The 20,643-nt window shown below is 45.8% G+C and overlaps 1 protein-coding gene across 1 annotated transcript; it reads left to right on the forward strand.

Annotated features, from left to right (window-relative positions):
* The first annotated feature begins 13,073 nt into the window (after positions 1-13,073).
* Positions 13,074-15,015, forward strand: LOC144122849 (uncharacterized). Its single transcript, XM_077655835.1, has one exon. The coding sequence runs from the start codon at positions 13,151-13,153 to the stop codon at positions 14,876-14,878; it is 1,728 nt and encodes a 575-aa protein (XP_077511961.1). The 5' UTR covers positions 13,074-13,150; the 3' UTR covers positions 14,879-15,015.
* The last annotated feature ends 5,628 nt before the right edge of the window (positions 15,016-20,643 follow it).

A 20,643-nucleotide genomic window follows, 5' to 3' on the forward strand; every position in this document is an offset into this window, starting at 1 on the left:
GAGCGTATCGCTCAGGGGCTGGCTTCACGTTTCCAAGTGCAGAAAGCGGAACCTTTGCACACTCTCACCCCCAGCTCGGACTATGCTGAGGTGGATGTGTCGGAACTCCTCCCTATTGCTTCCTCGATGCAGTCTGCTGCCCCGGGATCTGATGGGGTTACTGTGGGCATGTTAAAGATTTTAGCGCAAATTTCCAACTCACCTTCTGGATATTGTAAATGCGTCATTGGAAAACTCTTGGTTTCCTTACAGTTGGAAAATTGCGAAAATAATTCTACTTTTGGAAAATGCAGAGAATAGATTTCATTTAGGCAATATTCGACCGATTGCTTTAACCTCAAATTTAGTAAAGCTAATAGAAAGAGTAGTACACAGTCTCCTCACCGAGCATGTTCATCACGTTAACGGCCTCAGCTCCGCACAGATTGGCTTTCGTCGTGGTTGTTCCATATGGTCCGCGCATGTGGATCTCGACAGCCGAATACGACTCTCTATGCGCAAGAGAGAAGTTGCGGCCTTGGTGACACGATGTTGCTGAAGCCTATGAGAGTGTTGAAGACACGGTCCTTATTAACAATTTTGCTCCGCTACATCCACCGCACTACGCCTATGCTTGGATTTGTGAATTTTTGAAAGATAGATTTTTCTTCTGTACAGACGGATCTTTCAGTTCTAAAACCTATATTCAATCTAGAGGTGTGCCGCAAGGATCTGTTTTGTCTCCACTGTTTTTCAACATATTGGTTCGGAACACACCCATTAATCCAAACATTAGAGTTTATGTATACGCAGATGGTATACCTTTTTTTCGCATCTGCAAATGATATTCATGCGTGTTTGCAGGCATACCTGAATGCTATTGAAGTCTGGTTGAACCAAATTAATTTATCACTTAATATCAGCAAATGTGGCGAGCTGGTATTTCCGCCCGACACTCCTTTGTACATCTCGCTAGTATATATACCGCTCCACTCCAATTCTGCAGGTGGAGTCGGTTAAATACCTAGGCGTTACTTAAGATCAAAGTTTGGACTGGCGACACCATATTAAGAATAATGTTATTAAAGGGGAACGTGCTCTGGGCCGCTTGACACGAGTTGGCAATAAAAAGTTTGGCATGCGTCGTGACACGTTACTGTTGCTCTATAAGGCTTATATGAGACCGATTCTGGAATTTGGTTGCGTCATGTTCTCTGGTAGCGCAAACTACAAGCTGCAGCCATTAGGTTTACTGGAAAAGCGTGCCCTACGGCTATGCTTCGGGCTCCAAAAATCAGCTTCAAACGCTGTCCTTTATATGGAAGCCCGTATCCCTGATCTCTTTAACCGCTTCCAACTTCTAACAGTGCGTACTTTCCTCAGGTCTTTTGACCCTGCCCCCGGCGTTAGTAGTCCCATTTTTCTATCCCAACCACACCTGTTTTTCACTAATCATCGGCCACGCTATCAGCTTCCGCAAGTTAGGTTCACGCAGAATCTGTTAGCCCCGCTTCAGGTTGATCTTATCTCCTTGCAACAAGTTGCAGATATGCAGTCTGACCCCGTCCTCTATTACGACCATATTTACCCGTCCCATGTGAAACATATGCCCGCAAATATCCTTAATGGTCTCCTTTCTGAACACCTACAGAATTTCCCTCTTCATACTGTTATCTCCACTGATGCCTCCGGCAGCTGTGACAAGGCGGCAGTTGGGATATATTCGCTGGACATGGCTTGGAGCTATTCCGTTCGTATCCCAGATTTTACTCCTATATTCTTCGCAGAGTTTCTGGCCATTGGTCTGGCTCTTCTCAAACTTCCTAGGCATATAGCACGGGTCTTATTCTTGCAGACTGCCTTTCAGTTCTAGTCTTTCTCCAAAATTCGGAAAAATCTTTACTGAATCGTTAGTTTAGGTTTTTTGTTCCGCGCAGTGTGTGAGATCCGCTTTGTCTGGGTACCTGGGCATTTGGGCGTCTATTTTAACGAGGTACGACTGATTTATTGGGTAGGTCAGCTCTCAGCGCTCCTGTAATCTATCCCGTCCCTCATCTCATTTTGTTAGAAACTTCACGTTTCCAGCGCTTCCAACATATTTCAGCCAACCTGAGTGATCTATTGCTCAATACCGTGGCTTTTAACCACTTAAAGTTCCCACGGAATATCCGGTGGTGTAAATCAATGCTTTGTGAGGTTTCAATGAGGCTTCTGCGATGCAGAATCCCTAACTTAAATTTGTATTTATGCAGAGGTGGGTTCGCTGCGACAAACCTTTGTGTATCATGTGGGCAAGTTGAAACAATGGATCATTTTCTCCTCTCTTGCCGGCGGTTCGCAGTTCAGAGAAAACAGTATTTGGAGGTCCCTCTTTCGAGGTTAGGACTCCCTCTGTCTCTTCCAGTTATTCTTTCGTTCGGTGCGAGCGCAAAGGGATTCCCGTTGAGCAGTGTCTACGGCTACCTTCATGTTTACATAAGTGCTACTGATCGATTACCTTGTTAGCTGCATACAAAATTTTTTCGCATGTCCAAAAATGCTCGATTCTATTCCTAGTAACTCATATTTTTTATTTGATTTGACTTTTCCAATTTTTATCTTGATTCAGTCTGCTCACGCCTATTTTCCCCGCGCAAATACCTCATTGAGATTATCTACTGAACCTTGGCCAATCCCCCTCCGTGGGTATGTGCCATGCTTACTAAGGAGAAGAAGAGGAGGAAGAAGCGTCGTCTCGCTGCACGAGATCGCCTGGTTTTGGACTGGCCGTCGGCGCTGCCCGCCGTTCTGCTCACCGTTTTGTGTCGCCCGCCGTGAACTCTTTCTCCTGATCTATTTGTGCACAAACTCCCTTTCAAAATGAATAAATCAGTGATAACTGAAGCAAACTCTATGAAACATGAGTTCCCAATGTACGCAGTTGTGTACACAGTGCCGTAAAGGGTTGATTGCAACTTTCTCATGCATTATTATTTTGTATCTTTTTTTTCGGAACATCAGCATAGCCACGCATACACAGATAATTTCACACAGAGGTGGGATTGGACATTGGTGACACTGACACAGTTAATCGTAAGGGAAGGCTCGAGTAGTGAGTAAAGTGAGGATAAACTGCTGTCCAGGACAGATGTAAGTGAAACTGGTGCGTTTTATTGACTAAACAAATCAGCTATAGTACAGTGGCAGAGAAAACTGCAATATGTAAGTGAAAATTAAGTGCACTGGAAGTAACGTTGCACGAAATTTGAGCCCCCTGTAATATTAGCTTGCTCTAAAAAAATAACTGCTTTGCTGCCAATTTTTTTGAAGCTCAAGCGAAATTTTGGAGGAAGTCAGCTGCAGAAAAGGCTTCCTTTCCGCAAAATATCACAACAAACAAATTTGTCTTTGATACATATGAAACTTTCGTGACTGCTACAGAACATGTGATGGCAATAACAACAGCGAGTTAATTGCTGCTGCCACATAGCAAAAGTGGTAAAAGCCTTCACACATCAGGGTCACAGAGGCTGATTTCTCCGGGAACAAGACTAGTTGCAACGTGTAAAAGAAGTGTGATGTGCAATACATTCGCAATAATACTGGCAACTGCACGAAGTGGAAAATCCAGTAGATTTCTGTGTTGGAACAAAAAACAGCAATGCGTCCATTGATGCCCCAGTCATACCAAAGGAATATAGGGAGAACAGATTGTCTGAGATTTTGGTCAGATTCGCCTATCAGCATTAGCAGCAGCCAAGAAGCAAAGTGCCAGCAACGAGGTTGGTAAAAGCGGGCCTTACACAGCGAAACAGATCGAACAAGCAGACAGCTGCCTTGTCTTTCATTCATACAAGCTTTACAGATACCAAACATGAGAGGGTTGCCTCACTTTTTCCTCAGAAGAAAACTAGTGGATTGCTATATCACTTCACGTAGCATGTAAAATCAAGAGTAAAAAACAGGCACAGATTCAAAGAAATGTCAGGGACCAAAGCCTGCTTTGCTCTGTGGGCACACACAAATGACACACTAGGGACCTCCTATCGGACGAACAGTCCGCCTTTTTCACGACGCGACTTCGCATGCGCCCATCCCCTGGCGGCGGTGTCGCCAAACATAATGGAAGGGTCGCTCCACTCGAGACCGGCCGTGGAAGTGTAAACAAACCGGCTTCCTACGCAGGGTGCGTTGCTGCAGCCGTCGGGCGTTCAGCGCGACGCATTTCGCGATACCTGCGAAATGTGTTGCATATGGCTGCAATGCCCAGTATGTAAAGGGAAGCAAACTCGGATTTTTTCGCTTTCCGAGCGCTTCCTGGGACAGCCTTCGACGCAAAGCGTGGATAAAAGCAGTTCGCTGGCTAGACGATCGTGGCCGCCCTTGGGCACCGTCAAGCACGTCAAGACTGTGCGGGAATCACTTTGTGACAGGTACGGACGAGGTACTGCGGTTAAATGCGTGTGCAGTCTATCACATAAGGGTTTATTCATGGCCAGGAAGGCCTCGAATGTCACCGCGGCATTTAGACTTCGTTCCGACACTTTTTGCTTTCTCAAGCAAGAAGGCCGAATGGGCAAGTGCTGTGAGCCGCTTTCAACGCGCGATGGAGCGGGCAACGAAAAAGAAGCTACGAGAGCACTCACGCATGCTGCTAAAATTTTGTCATAATCTCCTACGGAAATTTCCTTGTTTATGCTATATACTACACCCTGGCCAATCCACCCGTGTGGGTATGTGCCATGTATTAAGAGGCAGAAGAAGAAGAAGCTGCCTTATGCGTGTGTTCGAATCATATCCATGATGAAGACCTCTGCGTGGTATCGCCGGAATGGATCAATGTGCGCCTCGCGCTCGTCTTTATGGACGCGCATGCTTGTTTAACCTATGCATCGGTGTGCTGTGGGAAAATACAGTGAAATGCTTGCAGAGCTGCTTTGTTGCGAGTACGCTTGTGCTTTTATAGCTCGTGTAGCTATTCTGCAACGCTTGAACACAACGATTCCTTGTGGTAACTGTTGTCCCCAGTCGTTTTCTGTACTACGGCGTGCACGATGTACTATCCACCTTTCATGAATGGCAGGCATATACAATGGAAAACGCCAACCTTACTGATCGGGGATATTTCATTGAACATTATGTTCCGAATGTAACCTTCATCTCTGAAGCGGCGGCCCTTGCTCAGCTGGTGTTCGCATCGCATGTCGGATGATCAGAGATACTGAAGAGTTTGCTCTTCGGTGGGCGCTGCAGCCTGCCTCGGACTTCGCACCTAGCCATCAATCAATCCTAAATGTCCTCCAGGTACCAGGTGCTGCCCAGGACACGCCATCGTCGACAGATTCCAACAAAACGTGCTCCGGAGCGGCACTCAGTCCGGCCGGGCTGGGCGCGCAGTACCCTACCAGTGAGCTTCCATCGTTGTACGCGAGGTGGCAGCACAGGAAAAGGAAAAAGGCGGGTTGCCTACAAAATCAGACTGCACCCTGAGCAAGATGTGGTAAATGACTGCATACACATCCCTATGTTTTGCGCATGTAAAAAATTTCACTGAAGCAGTAATCACGTCATGGATCACGAACTTTTAACAGAAATCAAAGCAAACTGTGAAGTACTGGTTCAAAGCTGTGGTGGCAGGAAGGAGAAAAACGGTTTGGTGACTTCCTCTGTTTCACTGCACTGAAGCACCAAGTAAAATGCACATTTTGCATAAAGAGAGCACACAGCAATGCAGTACGTCAAGAACTGGCAACTCTTCAGTAGCGTTAAAGCATATGTTTAAACACACATTCGGCCTATTTACACATGGTAGAAGAAAAGTTTCTTGGACGTGACCTGTCGCGTGAAGAACCGCAGCACAGAGAAAAGCCTAGTCTACACATCAAACCCACCTGTCATTACACACTCCAGTGACAAACTAAAAGTAAAATTTTGTCCTGTTTAAAAACCAGCGCAAAAATCATAGTATTGAACAGCTTTCTTGCTGTGTACAGTCAAACTGGAAGCATAGAAAATGTTCACATATACTGATCATAGCATGACAACATCTGAAAGCTACGGCAGTGGGTTCTGCAGCTGATTGCGGATGCACGCAATGTGTCCCACAGTGCAAGTTGGGATCACCTTTGAAAAGAATCCTGTTTCATATGTACAGCACTTGATGCCTGTGAAGACATCCTATACAATCCTTCCAAAGATTTATCTGTGAAGGATGTTGAATCTTGCAGCAGCATTCCCAAGCACATGACTTCTTACGATAGGAGTGATGCATCAAAGATGCAATATATACACAGTCATCTGGAAGACAATGAACACAGTCTTTAGTGCATGAGCCTGAGTGCAACGCAAGTTTCACACACACAAGAGAAAAGAATTTCAAATATGTTACATTACAGGGCTGTAATTATCGAACTTAAGTTTCACGTATGGCTGTAAAAAATGCAAAAAAATCACTAGCACCCAAATAAATTGCTTTTGTAACAGTTATTTATTATTTGTCATCTATATCAACATAATGGAGGAAGTAAAACACAATTGTGAAAACAGCTTCACTGCGGCCTTACCCGACCAAATGCAAACCGTAGGCTCTAGGTTGTTGGTGGCAGATATACCAGACTTATGTGTATAAATAATTATTACATAATTATTTTTTCTTGTGATGCAGTGAAGGCAACTGCTAGAAGACACGTTGTAAGGGAAGGCCCTTAACTTTACCTGATAATATTTAACTGCATTAAAATCTCACTACACGAACGCTTTTGCAACTGCACTTATCAAAATACAGATGCCAAGGCATTGTGTTTGTGTGCAATGAAAGAAAACCATAGACATGCAGCAACCCCACGAGTCGCCCACACCCGCATATTGTAGTAATCTGAAAGCTCGTTTTATGTTTTGCTTTAGAGCCAAGACTATTTTGATATGCTATGTTTATTTTCACAAGTCTTCCTTGCTCAATAGGCTACAAATAAAAGTACCATGAGATTCATAGCTGTTTGGAAGTGATCATAAAAGGGCAGGAACATGAGGGACTTGTTATGAAACACCTGAAGAAAGCCACCAGCCATCAATATGAACATATTTCCATCCAGCCATCTGAAGAAAGGCCACAGTTATTGAAACCAAGGAAAGCATAACACATCTCCTAATGATTTAAATGGTTTCGATAGCTGCTGCTTTTCTTCAGATGGCTGTATGCAAATTTTTGTATTGGTATTAAGATCTCATTCCTTCATGCCTGCCACAGCTTAGTGAGCTCACCATTTTAAATATTTCTATGTGAAGCACAGATGAGAACGAAGAGGTCTTCAATGCGAATGACTCATGGATGAAGTCCACAGAGAGTTTCGTGTGCCAGAATCTTGAATGCACACCTGGAAACAACTTGCACAAAAGCCACAGATTTTTGTTTTGGTCACACATTTTACAAATTTTCCTTTTTTTCCTCCCGCATTCATTCTTACAGCTCTGCTGTGTTAATTGATGTTGTAAAACAGCCAAGAAAATTTCAGATTAAGTATATATGCGTTCTCACAAGTGTTTTTTTTTTGTTTATAAAGCACGTTACAGTTAAACACACGGAATACTGTCGATGTCATTTAAGCTTCTGTTCACACTGTTGACATCAAAAATCAAGAATTCGTGATACGCACGAGAAAGCTCTGCTTTTTTTCTCCATTTTGAGCCGTGTAGAAAAAGAGAAAAGAGGAGCAGCCCCGCCGCGGTGGCTCAGTGGTTAGGGCGCTCGCCTACTAATCCGGAGTTCCTGGGTTCGAACCCGACCGCGGCGGCTGCGTTTTTATGGAGGAAAAACGCTAAGGCGCCCGTGTGCTGTGCGATGTCAGTGCACGTTAAAGATCCCCAGGTGGTCGAAATTATTCCGGAGCCCTCCACCACGGCACCTCATTCTTCCTTTCTTCTTTCACTCCCTTCTTATCCCTTCCCTTACGGCGCAGTTCAGGCGTCCAACGATATATGAGACAGATACTCCGCCCCGCCGCGGTGGCTCAGTGGTTAGGGCGCTCGACTACTGATCCGGAGTTCCCGGGTTCAAACCCGACCGCGGCGGCTGCGTTTTTATGGAGGAAAAACGCTAAGGCGCCCGTGTGCTGTGCGATGTCAGTGCACATTAAAGATCCCCAGGTAGTCGAAATTATTCCGGAGCCCTCCACTACGGACCTATTTGTTCCTGTCTTCTTTCACTCCCTCCTATATCCCTTCCCTTACGGCGCGGTTCAGGTGTCCAAAGATATATGAGACAGATACTGCGCCATTTCCTTTCCTCAAAAAACCAGTTATTATTATTATTATACTGCGCCATTTCCTTTCCCCAAAAGCCAATTATTATTATTAATTAGCACAGTGCGGCCCCGCCGCGGTGGCTCAGAGGCTAGGGCGCTCGACTACTGATCCGGAGTTCCTGGGTTCGAACCCGACCGCGGCGGCTGCGTTTTTATGGAGGAAAAACGCTAAGGCGCCCGTGCGCTGTGCGATGTCAGTGCACGTTAAAGATCCCCAGGTGGTCGAAATTATTTCGGAGCCCTCCACTACGGCACCTCTTCTTCCTTTCTTCTTTCACTCCCTCCTTTATCCCTTCCCTTACGGCGCTGCAGTGTGACTGTGTGCTATGACAATCTGAGCGAAAAGGAGGATGTCTGGGGGTTTTGATGTGCACCACGGCCATACAGTTGAGCGACATGATAACGTACGAGCGCGGCATGCCAGCCTGAATACCGGCCGCCAGCGTCAGAAAAATGCGACAGTAATGTTTGTTCAAGTCCATACTAAGCCGTCGGATAGAGTATCGTTGGCCAATATCGAGTCGTTGGTAGAAGCGATAACAGGAATACAAACAAATGTCTCCCCACGGCGCCTTTAATTGCTGCTGCAACACCTCAGCGCTAGCCAGTTTCGAAGTGCACTCAGCTGCTGCATCGATGTGAAACCGGCTAGGCTTAGCGACGACTAGGGCAGCCAGGGGGTAGCGCGTAGTTCATTGCCCGGCGCGCCCGCGGGCGGCGTCGTTCCCGAAAGCTCTCCTCGCTCACTCCGGCTGGCTCACTGATTGGCTCAACAGCTTGCGACCTTCACTCGGAAGGCTGGAAAATCGAGAACCGACTGACTGGCGCGATACTTTATGCCCACGTTTGCAGTACTGGTGAACAACCTTTAACGCCCATATGCTTGGGTTATCGGCTGCGTTGCGGCGAGTCTTAGTTAAGATCGTCCGCGACGCCATCGTCACCGTCCGTGAAGCACAGGCTGAGAACTTCAATTCCAGTACGTGCCGAAACAGCTCGTATTTATCGTAACGATGCGAACTCGAAAACACGGCTGCTTCGATGCGCTAGTGGGCTCTTGCTTGTTAAACTACACGCGATCAGGATGCGGCGAGTGCTAGCCGCTGTTGCATATTAGCTAAAGTGAGACGCAAGTATCGACGTAGTTTCGTAACGCAGTTGATATCAAAGCAATCCGCTTGTACTGGTCACCGATTAAGCTGTTAAGTTTCATGATCTCCGGTGAGCGTGCCAGTGTCGCGCAAATTAATGCATCGCAGCTACTCTCCATCGTGCCAATTGCGTTCAACTTATCCACGATATTCGCCAGCTTGAGATACGGCGCTTTTCTTCGCTCTTTTTGTCGCAACTTAGTGATTTTATCTGGCGTCAAACGAAATTGCATTCTGTCAACACCGTCGCCTGCTCCATCGTCTGCTAGGGCATCCGGGTCACTTAAGGGGATCACAGGATCGCAGCTTCTACAAACGACATGCCAGAAAAAGTAACTGAAAGCGCTTTAGTATTCTTAAATGATCTAAAAATAATTTAAAATAAATGCAGCGTCTTTGTTGTGAAGATAATATAAATATTCATGGTTTAAAAAACAAATTTTTTGTCGGTTGAAATTTTTCACCGACACGAAAGCGCAGCCGTCGGCGCCATTGCAGCGCAACCGACGCGTCGTGTATTGTATTATTTGCCTCTTTGAGGCATTGCTTGAGTAATTGTACGGCGGAAACGTGTGAAGAACTCATTCAATAGGAAGGTGAGCAGGAGTGTGTTTTGGAAGCCAGCGACCAGGATTTCGGCCTGTCAACATTGGCAAGTTTCAACGGGTAAGCCGTGAACAAAGACAGTGCTGCGACGTCTTGTCATTTGTAAAGGGAACGAAGACTCCTGCGCCGTTTTACTAAGCCTGGATGAATCGCATGGCCGGTGAGTCCCGCTCTGCGTTTCTTTGCTAATGATCTGTATTCACACGCGCTATTTGTATGCGGCTATATAGGGATGTGAGTGGAGGCAGTCCGCCTGCGGTTGCCGCAGCTATAATGCGGCGCCAAAAAAGCAGGGCTTATATCCTGCATGGCAAGTGTTGTTCTCATTGTCTTTATGTGCATTTAGTACTCGCGTGCCGTGGTAAATAAAAATGTCACCAGATATCACAACAGAGTTACGCTTTCGCTTGCTAGCGCTTCGACACTCGGTGCAAAAGCATGGATTTGCACTGCGTAGAAGACGATGAGCGAGAAGTGCCGCGCGGCGGAGCGCTCGCGCTAGGCCAGCTGCGATCAGACACCGCACTATTTTGCTCAGGGTTAGTACTCATCGGATTAGTGCTTGTGCCTTAATGTGCGTCATACTAAATTCTGAGACATTGATCGCATGCGAAAGGCTAGTTCATATTCATCGCCTTTTCATTTGTAAACTTGTCTGTGCTTCCCCAGTGGAACAGGATTTGAGGCAGTGTTATGTCAAAGTTAGATCAATCTTGCGTCTCCTGAGCTGTAAACGTTGATGCTTCCTCTCCTGAGCACTGCGATCTGTCGGAGACGCAACTGCACAATTATTTAGGATTTCTACCTTTTTGCTATATCCAGTTCAGTTCAGTTCAGTTTATTACCTTAAGGACCCCCGTGGGGGTTACATAAGGGGTGGATTATACAAAAAAAAAATAAGTACAATGGTTGCCATGTGGGTTCAACATACAATATGATCTGTTAGTGCTTTGGAAAAGTTGGATGGGCAGGTGATAGCGGCGATGCTGTGGGAAAGGCCGTTCCAATCTAATGCTGCTCGGGGGAAGAAGGAGGCAGCGAACGTGGTCGTATGGGTCCGAGGCCGGGCAACTTGAAGAATGTGACCAGTGCGATGCGATATGCGAGCTGGTGATGTGATATAGCCAGCGTAACCGTGGGTGCTGTAAAAGAACTTATGAAACAGGTTTAGGCTGGCAATGCGGCGACGAATAACAAGGGTTGATAAGGCGGATTCTGCTTTTAAAGACGACACGCTGACTTGGTATGAATAGGTATTGTGGATGAATCTAGTGGCACGGTTCTGGACGGATTCGAGGGCATTTATGAGGTATATTTGATGTGGATTCCATATGGGGGATGCATATTCTAGTTTCGGTCTGATTAGCGATTGGTAGGCCAGGAGTTTAACTTGTTGGGGAGCGTGACGTAAGTGGCGTTTCAAAAAGCCTAGTGTTTTATTCGCGGATGATATTACATTAGAAATATGTGTGCGCCAAGATAAGTCATGAGATAGCGTGACTTCTAAGTACTTAAATGAGTTAACTGCTTCTATTGGGATTTGAGCTATATTGTACGAAAAAATAAATGGTTTAGTGCGACGGGTGAAGGATACAATCTTGCATTTCTGAGGGTTAAGTGTCATCATCCACAGGTCGCTCCATTTCTGAACGTTAGTTAGGTCAGTCTGGAGGGCTTCTTGGTGGGAAGAGTTATTAATAGTACGATAAATGACGCAATCATCTGCGAACATACGAATGTGACAGGATACGTGGAGGGGCAAGTCATTAATGTATATTAAGAATAATAACGGTCCGAGCACTGATCCTTGGGGGACGCCTGAGGTTACTGGAATGTAATCAGAAAATTCGTTATTAACTATGACTAATTGGGTTCGATTTGTTAAAAATTCCTTAATCCAGTTTAGAATGCTAGGGTGAATATTTAGGTAAGAGAGCCTAAGTAGTAATCTCTGGTGTGGTACTTTGTCAAAAGCTTTTGCGTAATCTAAAAAAATAGCATCAATCTGTTGGTTGCAGTCAAGGTTAGCATGTAAGTCATGAACAAATGTAGCCAGTTGTGTCTCACAGGAAAGGTTTTTACGGAAGCCATGTTGTGATGAATGAAAGAAATTGTTGGAATCGAGAAAGTTCATGACTTGAGAATAAATTACATGCTCCATGATTTTACAAGGAATGCTTGTTAGGGAAATGGGTCGATAATTTAAGGGCGAGTTTTTGTTACCGGACTTGAAGATTGGGACGACCTTTCCCACTTTCCAGTCATGCGGTATGTTACCTGAAGAGAGAGACTGAGAGTACAATAGTGAAAAGTAGGCCGCGGAAATGTGCTTAGTATTTTTCAGAAATTTCGAGTTAATTTCATCGATCCCGGCTGATGACGTTAGCTTGATGTTTTCGATACGAGATAATATACCATCTGCGAAGAAAGAAACTGGATCCATGGTTGACGCTGTGAAGGAACTTATGAAGGCGTTAGCAGGTAAATCACACTCTTTCGCAAAAACAGTTGAAAAGGCTCTATTGAAAATGTCAGCACATTCACAATCGCTGATGGTTTGACCCATATCGTTAGTAAGAACAATTGTACGTGTATCCTTCGGGTTTACTACGTGCCAGAATTTTTTAGGGTTGTGTATTAGCATTTTTGGCAAGTCAGAGTGGAAAAAGGTGTGTTTTGCGTTGCGGATAGCAGCAAGGTAATCAGCTTCGGCAGTGTAGTACTTTTCCCATGATGCTTGGCTTGGGTTCCGCTTTGCTGCCCGATAGTGACGCTTTTTCTTGTTTTCTAGGCGTTTCAGGGCCGTAGTAAACCACGGTTTTTGCTGGTTAGCACGGAAACTAGCTACCGGAATGTACTTGTTTGTTAGTTTGTGAACTTTGTCCCTGAAAATCGTCCAATTTTCGTTAAGAGACTTTGTGTGGAAATCGGTTTCATAAGTTGTAAAAAAAGCAGTTAGTTCATTTATTGCTTGAAAATCACCTTTTTCATAAAGACGAATTGTTTTCCTGGAAGCTTGACGAAGCATGGGTGATTGGGCACGGCAGCGCTACCAGGATGCGGTTCACCGACAATCCTTTCTTGCTTCTTGTGCAGCTTTTCTTGGCCCTGCTAGATCATGCCGGTGACAGAAGCATGCAGCTGCCTTCAAGAATGACTCACGGATCAGACACTGCCGACGTACGCCCACCAGACCAGCTACACGCGCCCACATGGGATCACCGATGGATTCTACAATCAGCGACCACATGCGCAGACCACTACATGCATCTGGGACAAGTGGCGACACCACCAGACTGGGCTATATATTGCCACCCCACGCGCGCGGCGGCCATTGGGCACGGCAGCGCTACCAGGATGCGGTTCACCGACAATCCTTTCTTGCTTCTTGTGCAGCTTTTCTTGGCCCTGCTAGATCATGCCGGTGACAGAAGCATGCAGCTGCCTTCAAGAATGACTCACGGATCAGACACTGCCGACGTACGCCCACCAGACCAGCTACACGCGCCCACATGGGATCACCGATGGATTCTACAATCAGCGACCACATGCGCAGACCACTACATGCATCTGGGACAAGTGGCGACACCACCAGACTGGGCTATATATTGCCACCCCACGCGCGCGGCGGCCATTGGGCACGGCAGCGCTACCAGGATGCGGTTCACCGACAATCCTTTCTTGCTTCTTGTGCAGCTTTTCTTGGCCCTGCTAGATCATGCCGGTGACAGAAGCATGCAGCTGCCTTCAAGAATGACTCACGGATCAGACACTGCCGACGTACGCCCACCAGACCAGCTACACGCGCCCACATGGGATCACCGATGGATTCTACAATCAGCGACCACATGCGCAGACCACTACATGCATCTGGGACAAGTGGCGACACCACCAGACTGGGCTATATATTGCCACCCCACGCGCGCGGCGGCCATTGGGCACGGCAGCGCTACCAGGATGCGGTTCACCGACAATCCTTTCTTGCTTCTTGTGCAGGTGAGAAAACGCTACGGCGTTTGTATTCGCTCTAACAACCCATTCTTGTTGGTGCTGCCGTGCCCGCGGCTGTTGTTTGATGTTACTGTAAGCTTGCGCAAACTGCTATTGTTGGGGGGTGATATCGAAGCCAATCCTGGACCGGACACAGCTCAGATACTTACGCAGCTTCAAGAAATTGCCTCTGACATAAAAGAAATAAAGGAGAAGCGGCTGGCGGACATAGACAATAAACTCGATGCTCTTGCTAGACTAGAGAAACAGGTCACTTCCTGCCAGGAGCAGGTCGCTCAGATGAGCGAAGTCATAGAACGGTTAGAGGAAAGAATAGACGACTTGGACAACCGAAGCAGAAGATGTAATTTAATTGTCTATGGCCTATCGGAGAGTGAGGAAGAGACCAAGGAAACACTCAGAGAAAGGGTAAATAAAGATATTGTCCAGGATAAACTAGATCTCGACGCAGTGGCCATCGAGCGTATCCACCGTTTGGGGCAGCCTGCTGGAAACAAAATTAGACCTGTTATTATGAAGCTTTTAGACTACAGAGAGAAAGAATCAATACTGAAACGAGGCTTCAAGCTTAAAAATTCCGATCTGTCCATTGGCGAAGATTTCTCGCGGAAAATTAGAGATATTCGGAAAAAGTTGTGGGACAGCGCGAAGCCTAACCGGGACAATGGCGACAAAGTGTCCCTTTCCTTTAATAAATTGTACATTAATGGTCAAGCATTTGTCTGGGACAGTGAAAACGCAGTGAAAGTGCCGTTTGGGAAAAAAAACGACAAAGCAACTACCCGAGAAAGCCAAAACGACAACGTCTCCAGCCCCCGAATGACGCGTCGAAGAGCAAATTCAAAAAAATAAAATTATTGAACATAAATGCCAGAAGTGTAGTGAATAAAGTAGAGCAACTCGAAATTGTCCTCATTGACCAAGATCCAGATATTGTGGCTGTCACAGAAACGTGGCTCTCGAGTGATATTGGTAGTCAAGAAATCTTCCCTCCGAACTACTCAGTGATACGTAAAGATAGGCTTTCCCAGGGTGGTGGCGTTGCGTTATTGATAAAGAACCACTTTTCCTTTATCCCTCTGCCGGACATCCCGGGAGCAGAGGCAGTGTTTTGCAAGATTCTATGTGATGGCGTCAGCATTGTCGTGGGATGTGTTTATCGGAGCCCCTCTTCCGGACATGATTGCTTGAGTGCTGTACACGATTATATGCAAGAGCACGTACGGAACTCTAGACTAATCATCATGGGCGATTTTAACCTTCCGGATATTGACTGGGGTACCTTGCACCATACTGATCCGGCCTCAGATGCACTCATTGATTTAATGCTGAATTTTAATCTATATCAAACAGTCTCCCGTCCAACTCGCATACTAGGCACAGCAAAAAGCATTCTCGATCTAATACTAGTAAGCGAGAACTTCCCAACACACCAGACTAAGCTTGACATAATCGACGGAATTTCTGATCACAGTATACCAGTCTGCGAGTTACCACTCAATATTCTAATAACAACCCGCTCCTCCCAATCGACAGTAAGTAATTTTAATAGAGCCGACGACGCTAGTATAACAACACATCTTGCACACGAGTTTCAGATGTTTACCGAAGCAGCATCTGAAGCAAGCTCAGATGTAAACTCCCTCTGGCTCCAGTTCAAGGAAATCATTTTTTTCTGTATATGCAGATATGTCCCCTCAAAAAACAAGCGCGTTAAAACAAAGAACCCGTGGATCACGCGAGAGGTCATTCATGCAAAACGCAAAGTGAAAAGGCTGCGTCGCTCTATTAAGTCCAAAGGTACTAACCCCGACAGAACACAAAAATTAGCCAGTGCAGTTGAAATTTTCAAGGATAAAATGATGAAATCAAAGGAATACTACTTTAGTGTTACGCTGCCTGACTTCCTTACTTATAGCCCACACAGGTTCTGGAACCACTTCCGCAATAGAAACACAGCAGGACACGAACAGACACCAGAGGAAAACAGTGCGAAGGCTAATTACTTTAATGACTTTTTTCAGTCCGTATTTACCACCGATAATGGCGTTATTCCCCAGATGGCAACCACCCGAACTTCAGATATCAGAGAAATAAACATAACTGATGACGGAATTTTCAATCTTCTCTTGAACATCGATACGAAGAAAGCCAGCGGGCCTGATAACATACCCAATGCATTTTTGAAAAGATACGCCGAATGGTGCAGCAAATATCTCGGCATAATATTCCGCAAATCACTTGCTGTGTCAAAACTACCGAATGACTGGAAGCTGGCGAAAATCATTCCGATCCATAAAGGAGGAGATATCAGTAGTGCATCAAACTTCAGGCCCATTTCACTGACTAGCACAGCATGTAAAGTTTTCGAACACATAATCTCAAAACATCTAACAGATTTTCTAGAGCATAATAAGTTGATATCACCTGACCAGCATGGTTTCCGCCGAGGGCTGTCGACTATCACTCAGTTAATCGAAGTCGTTCATGACTTGGCCCTCAGCATTGATACCTGCAGTCAAACTGATATATTACTACTAGATTTTTCCAAAGCGTTTGATTGCGTGTGCCATAACAAACTAATCGCAAAGCTGCAGTGCATGATCGGGCGGGGGGAAGTTCTGGGTTGGATCAAAGAGTTTTTATCTAACCGTTCTCATTTTGTAATCTTTCAAAATATGCCTTCTAAAATAACCGCGGTCACTTCGGGAGTTCCGCAAGGCTCCGTTCTTGGCCCACTTCTCTTCCTTATCTATATTAACGATATAACCACTCAGATTAAATGTAACATTAAGCTATTTGCAGACGACTGCATCATCTACAGGAAAATAGAAAGTCCGGAAGACCACATTGCGCTTTCCCAGTCACTTGACGCTGTGGTGGATTGGTGTGATAGATGGCAGATGACCGTCAATTCTAAAAAATCAGTGTGCATGACAGTAACCAGGAAAAAAGTATCCTCATCTTTCCCTTACAGCATTCACGGTACGCCACTCATGAAAGTCTCCCAGCATAAGTATCTTGGTGTTACACTAACCGCTGACTTTAGATGGGACGTACACATCGCTAATGTAACATCGGCAGCCTTACGAAAACTGTTTTTTTTGAGAAGATGCATCCGACTCGCACCAGCATCTACTAAACTCCTAGCATACAAAACTTTCATAAGACCTATTTTAGAGTACGCTCACACTGTTTGGTTTCCGCAAACAACCACTAACATAGCAAAACTAGAAAAAATACAAAGAAAGGCACTACGGTTCATCCATAACAAATATAAGCGTACTGACTCCCCATCGAACCTTGCAGCTATTTCAGGACTCCCGACGCTATCAATGAGAGCAAAGCACGCGCGTTTAAAATTTTTGTACCAACTGTTGCATAACGATTATAACATCAATGTGTCAAAATATATTTGCCCGTCCCAGACTCGACCGACACGACACAAACATGCGCTCACTCTAACTGATTATTCCTATCGCACAGATGCACTTAAACATTCATTTTTTCCTGTAGCCATCCGAGAATGGAACAAACTGGATGCCTCGATTACTCATGCGCCGACCTTAACAACGTTCGCTACAAGGCTCGAGGCCGGTATTGCCGCAGAGTAACGCTCTCAGTGATGCACATGGGCCTCTGGGTATTGATAATCCGTTTCACATCCGTTCTTTCTTGTCGTCTTAATCAGTGCATCACCCCTTGCGTAGTCATAGTTTGTTTTCCTGGGTTCAATTGTCCGCTATCCTTCAGTATTATTATTGTTTCCAACATATACTTATCTTGTCTTGAGCGCCAAGGTTTTTTTTTTTTTTTTCGCTTCTACGTGCATGTTGTTCACTGTTAGCCGTGTTTGATCACTTCATATGGTAACCTTGTCTGGAGCCGATTGTACATAGTTTGTCCTCAAGTAGGCAAATGAACCACTGTTCTACCAGATTTATCTTTGCATGTGTCCTTGCCGCATTTTGAAATTTCCTTGTGTTGTGTGATGTAGTTCTTGCCTCATTGTAACTGTTGTGTATGCCCACCTGCTAGGGCCCCGTAAAGGGGCCTGCAGTATTGAAAATAAAAAAACTGAAGGTAGCATGAATGACTTTATGATCACTTATTTCCCTTAGGTATGTAATACTTGTTGCGCTATCAGGGCTGTTGGTTAATATCAGATCTAGAGTGTTGGCGGAATTCTGCGCAATGCGCGTTGGCTCTAATATTAGCTGAGTAAGGTTGAAGTTCAGACAGTCATCGACAAAATTTTTTGCTTCTGAAGAATTTGTCATGGAGGTGTAGTTACGCCAGTCAATAGTGGGAAAATTGAAATCACCAAAAAGAACAATATCTGCGTTAGGATACGATGATGTCAGTTCACTCAGCACATTGTTTAGTTTGTAGGAAAAGTCCGGATCATTTTGCGGTGGCCTGTAACAGACTCCTACCAGCACAGTTCGGGGGGGCAGCGTGGCAGAGCAGCCATAGCAGTTCTAAGTTAGAATCTACATTGATTAAGGATGCTGAAAACTGCTGATGTACGGCTATGAACACGCCACCGCCACGGGCTCTTTCCCGGTCTTTACGGTAAACTTTAAAGTTGGGCAGCGCAGCTAAAATTTCGGTATCACTGATATTGCCTGTTAACCACGTTTCTGTAAGAATGAGAAGGGTGCTGTTGGTTGATAAGACAAGACTTGATACGATTTCCCGTTTCGGTAAAAAGCTTCGTATGTTAGTAAATACTGCAGATAAGGTAAGATTAGTTCGGGGGGTGTGCTGTCAGGGAGTTGCTTTAGAGCGAGCAGAGTGTGATTGCTATGGCACTTCTTTTACCGTTTCCGTCAAGTCGTCGAATATATACTGCTTGGGGCCTATGTACAGTGCTTTAAAGCGCAGTGCGTATTTATCAGATGTTTCTTTCGCGAAACGTACTAAATGTTTGCGTGCCTTACGGACAGAATGTGAAAAGTCTTCTCCTATGCTGTAGTCGGTGTCTTTTAGTTTCCGGGCGTTTTTTAGGATGGATTCTTTTGTCTTATGGAAAGTGAATTTAACGATAATGGGTCGACATCGTTCACTTGAGTGACGGCCAAGGCGATGTGCTCTTTCTATTTCTTTTGGGTCTATGGTGATGTCCAAATTTTCACTGCAAAGGCGGGTGACCAGTTCTTCAGACTCAGAGGACGTTTCCTTTGAGCTAGTATCAGGTAAGCCATAAAATAGCAGGTTGTTGCGGCGCGACCGGTTTTCGGCATCGTCTACTCTGGATTCGAGGTTACTGATTTGGCTCGCCGACGTGGCGGCATCAGTCTTAATGGATTCAACTTGTTTTAAGTGATGCGAGGTCCTGATAGTGGGTTTCTAATTCGGTAATGCGCTTACTTAATTCGGTGATCGATTTGTCTGTCGCTTCTAACCTGCTGCTGAGGTCTTTTACTTCGCTGATTAACGTGCTTTGGCCCGATGTTAGTTTCTGTAGTTCTGCAAGTATGGCGGCAGTGTCAGGACCAGGGTTAGTTTCTGTCACCGGATTGCATAAGCAACGAATGGACAACAGCAAAGCATTCAACGACAATACAAGTACAACACTGCGGGCTCGGCAGCTGAATTAAGAAGTAGTTGCTCGATTTCTTTGCAAAAAGAGAGTATGATTTTCTAACCTGCATGGCGAAGACAAGAGGGTTACTCGTCCGCGCAGAGGCACAGCTGCCGAGCCCACAAGGCGCCGCGGTCCACGGGCGATCTTTTATAGGTGGCGAAAAACATGATGTCTGCGGCGATTGTATTTCCCACGACGAACGGATGGTCCCAGAGCCAGGTGGTGGCGAAATCCAGGTAAACGTGACGTCAGCCGCTGTTACGGAATTGGTATCAGCTTCATGACTGCCGTAGTGATGACGATAACGTGGCCGCACGTCAACGCAGGCAGCAGCCAGAACAGGCAACAGCACATGTGTGAACACAGGAAGGAGCACCTGCATGGCGAAGACAAGAGGGTTACTCGTCCGCGCAGAGGCACAGCTGCCGAGCCCACAAGGCGCCGCGGTCCACGGGCGATCTTTTATGGACCTCCTGCATGTTTGTAAACAAACGAGGCGGCGCTGCAGTCGCTAGCGAGCTCGTGGTAGGCAAAAGGTCGGGGAGTGGCGTCGCGGATAGGTGTTGTGCGCAGGTTTTCAAGGCTTGTAGGCGCGTTTCCAGTTTCTGCGAATCATAGCAATGGTCGATGCTTCCAACTTAGTAATTTGTCGAAGTACACGAGCTCGCGTTGTCCACGTGCGGCCTATAAAGAGAAATAGTTTGCCACTGTGTATTGTATATATGGTTAGTAGTAAGCATGTAGAAAGCGTTCCTGCCGTTTATTTATGCGCTAGGCATTGAATAAAACAAGTTTTGACACTCTGCACTAGCCGGAATGATTTTACTTCGGGACAGTAGTGAGGGGAAGTGCTGGCGTTGTTTCGTCGGAGCAGACATGCGCTCATCGTCTGCTGACATACGTACGTGTCGCGCTGCGCGAAAAGTGGGGACAGCGTCGTGTCCCCGATCTCCTGTCTCGCTTAGCGCTGTTTTTAGCCGCATGACCACGCACCAGCCAGGCTGACTTGTCCTCTTGTTAAGCTGGT

The sequence above is a fragment of the Amblyomma americanum genome, chromosome 3 (assembly GCF_052857255.1).
Source record: "Amblyomma americanum isolate KBUSLIRL-KWMA chromosome 3, ASM5285725v1, whole genome shotgun sequence".
Taxonomy (NCBI): domain Eukaryota; kingdom Metazoa; phylum Arthropoda; class Arachnida; order Ixodida; family Ixodidae; genus Amblyomma; species Amblyomma americanum.

Excerpts from the sequence above, each read along its gene's own strand:
- LOC144122849 (XM_077655835.1), top strand. The coding sequence starts at position 13,151 with ATGCAGCTGCCTTCAAGAATGACTCACGGATCAGACACTGCCGACGTA.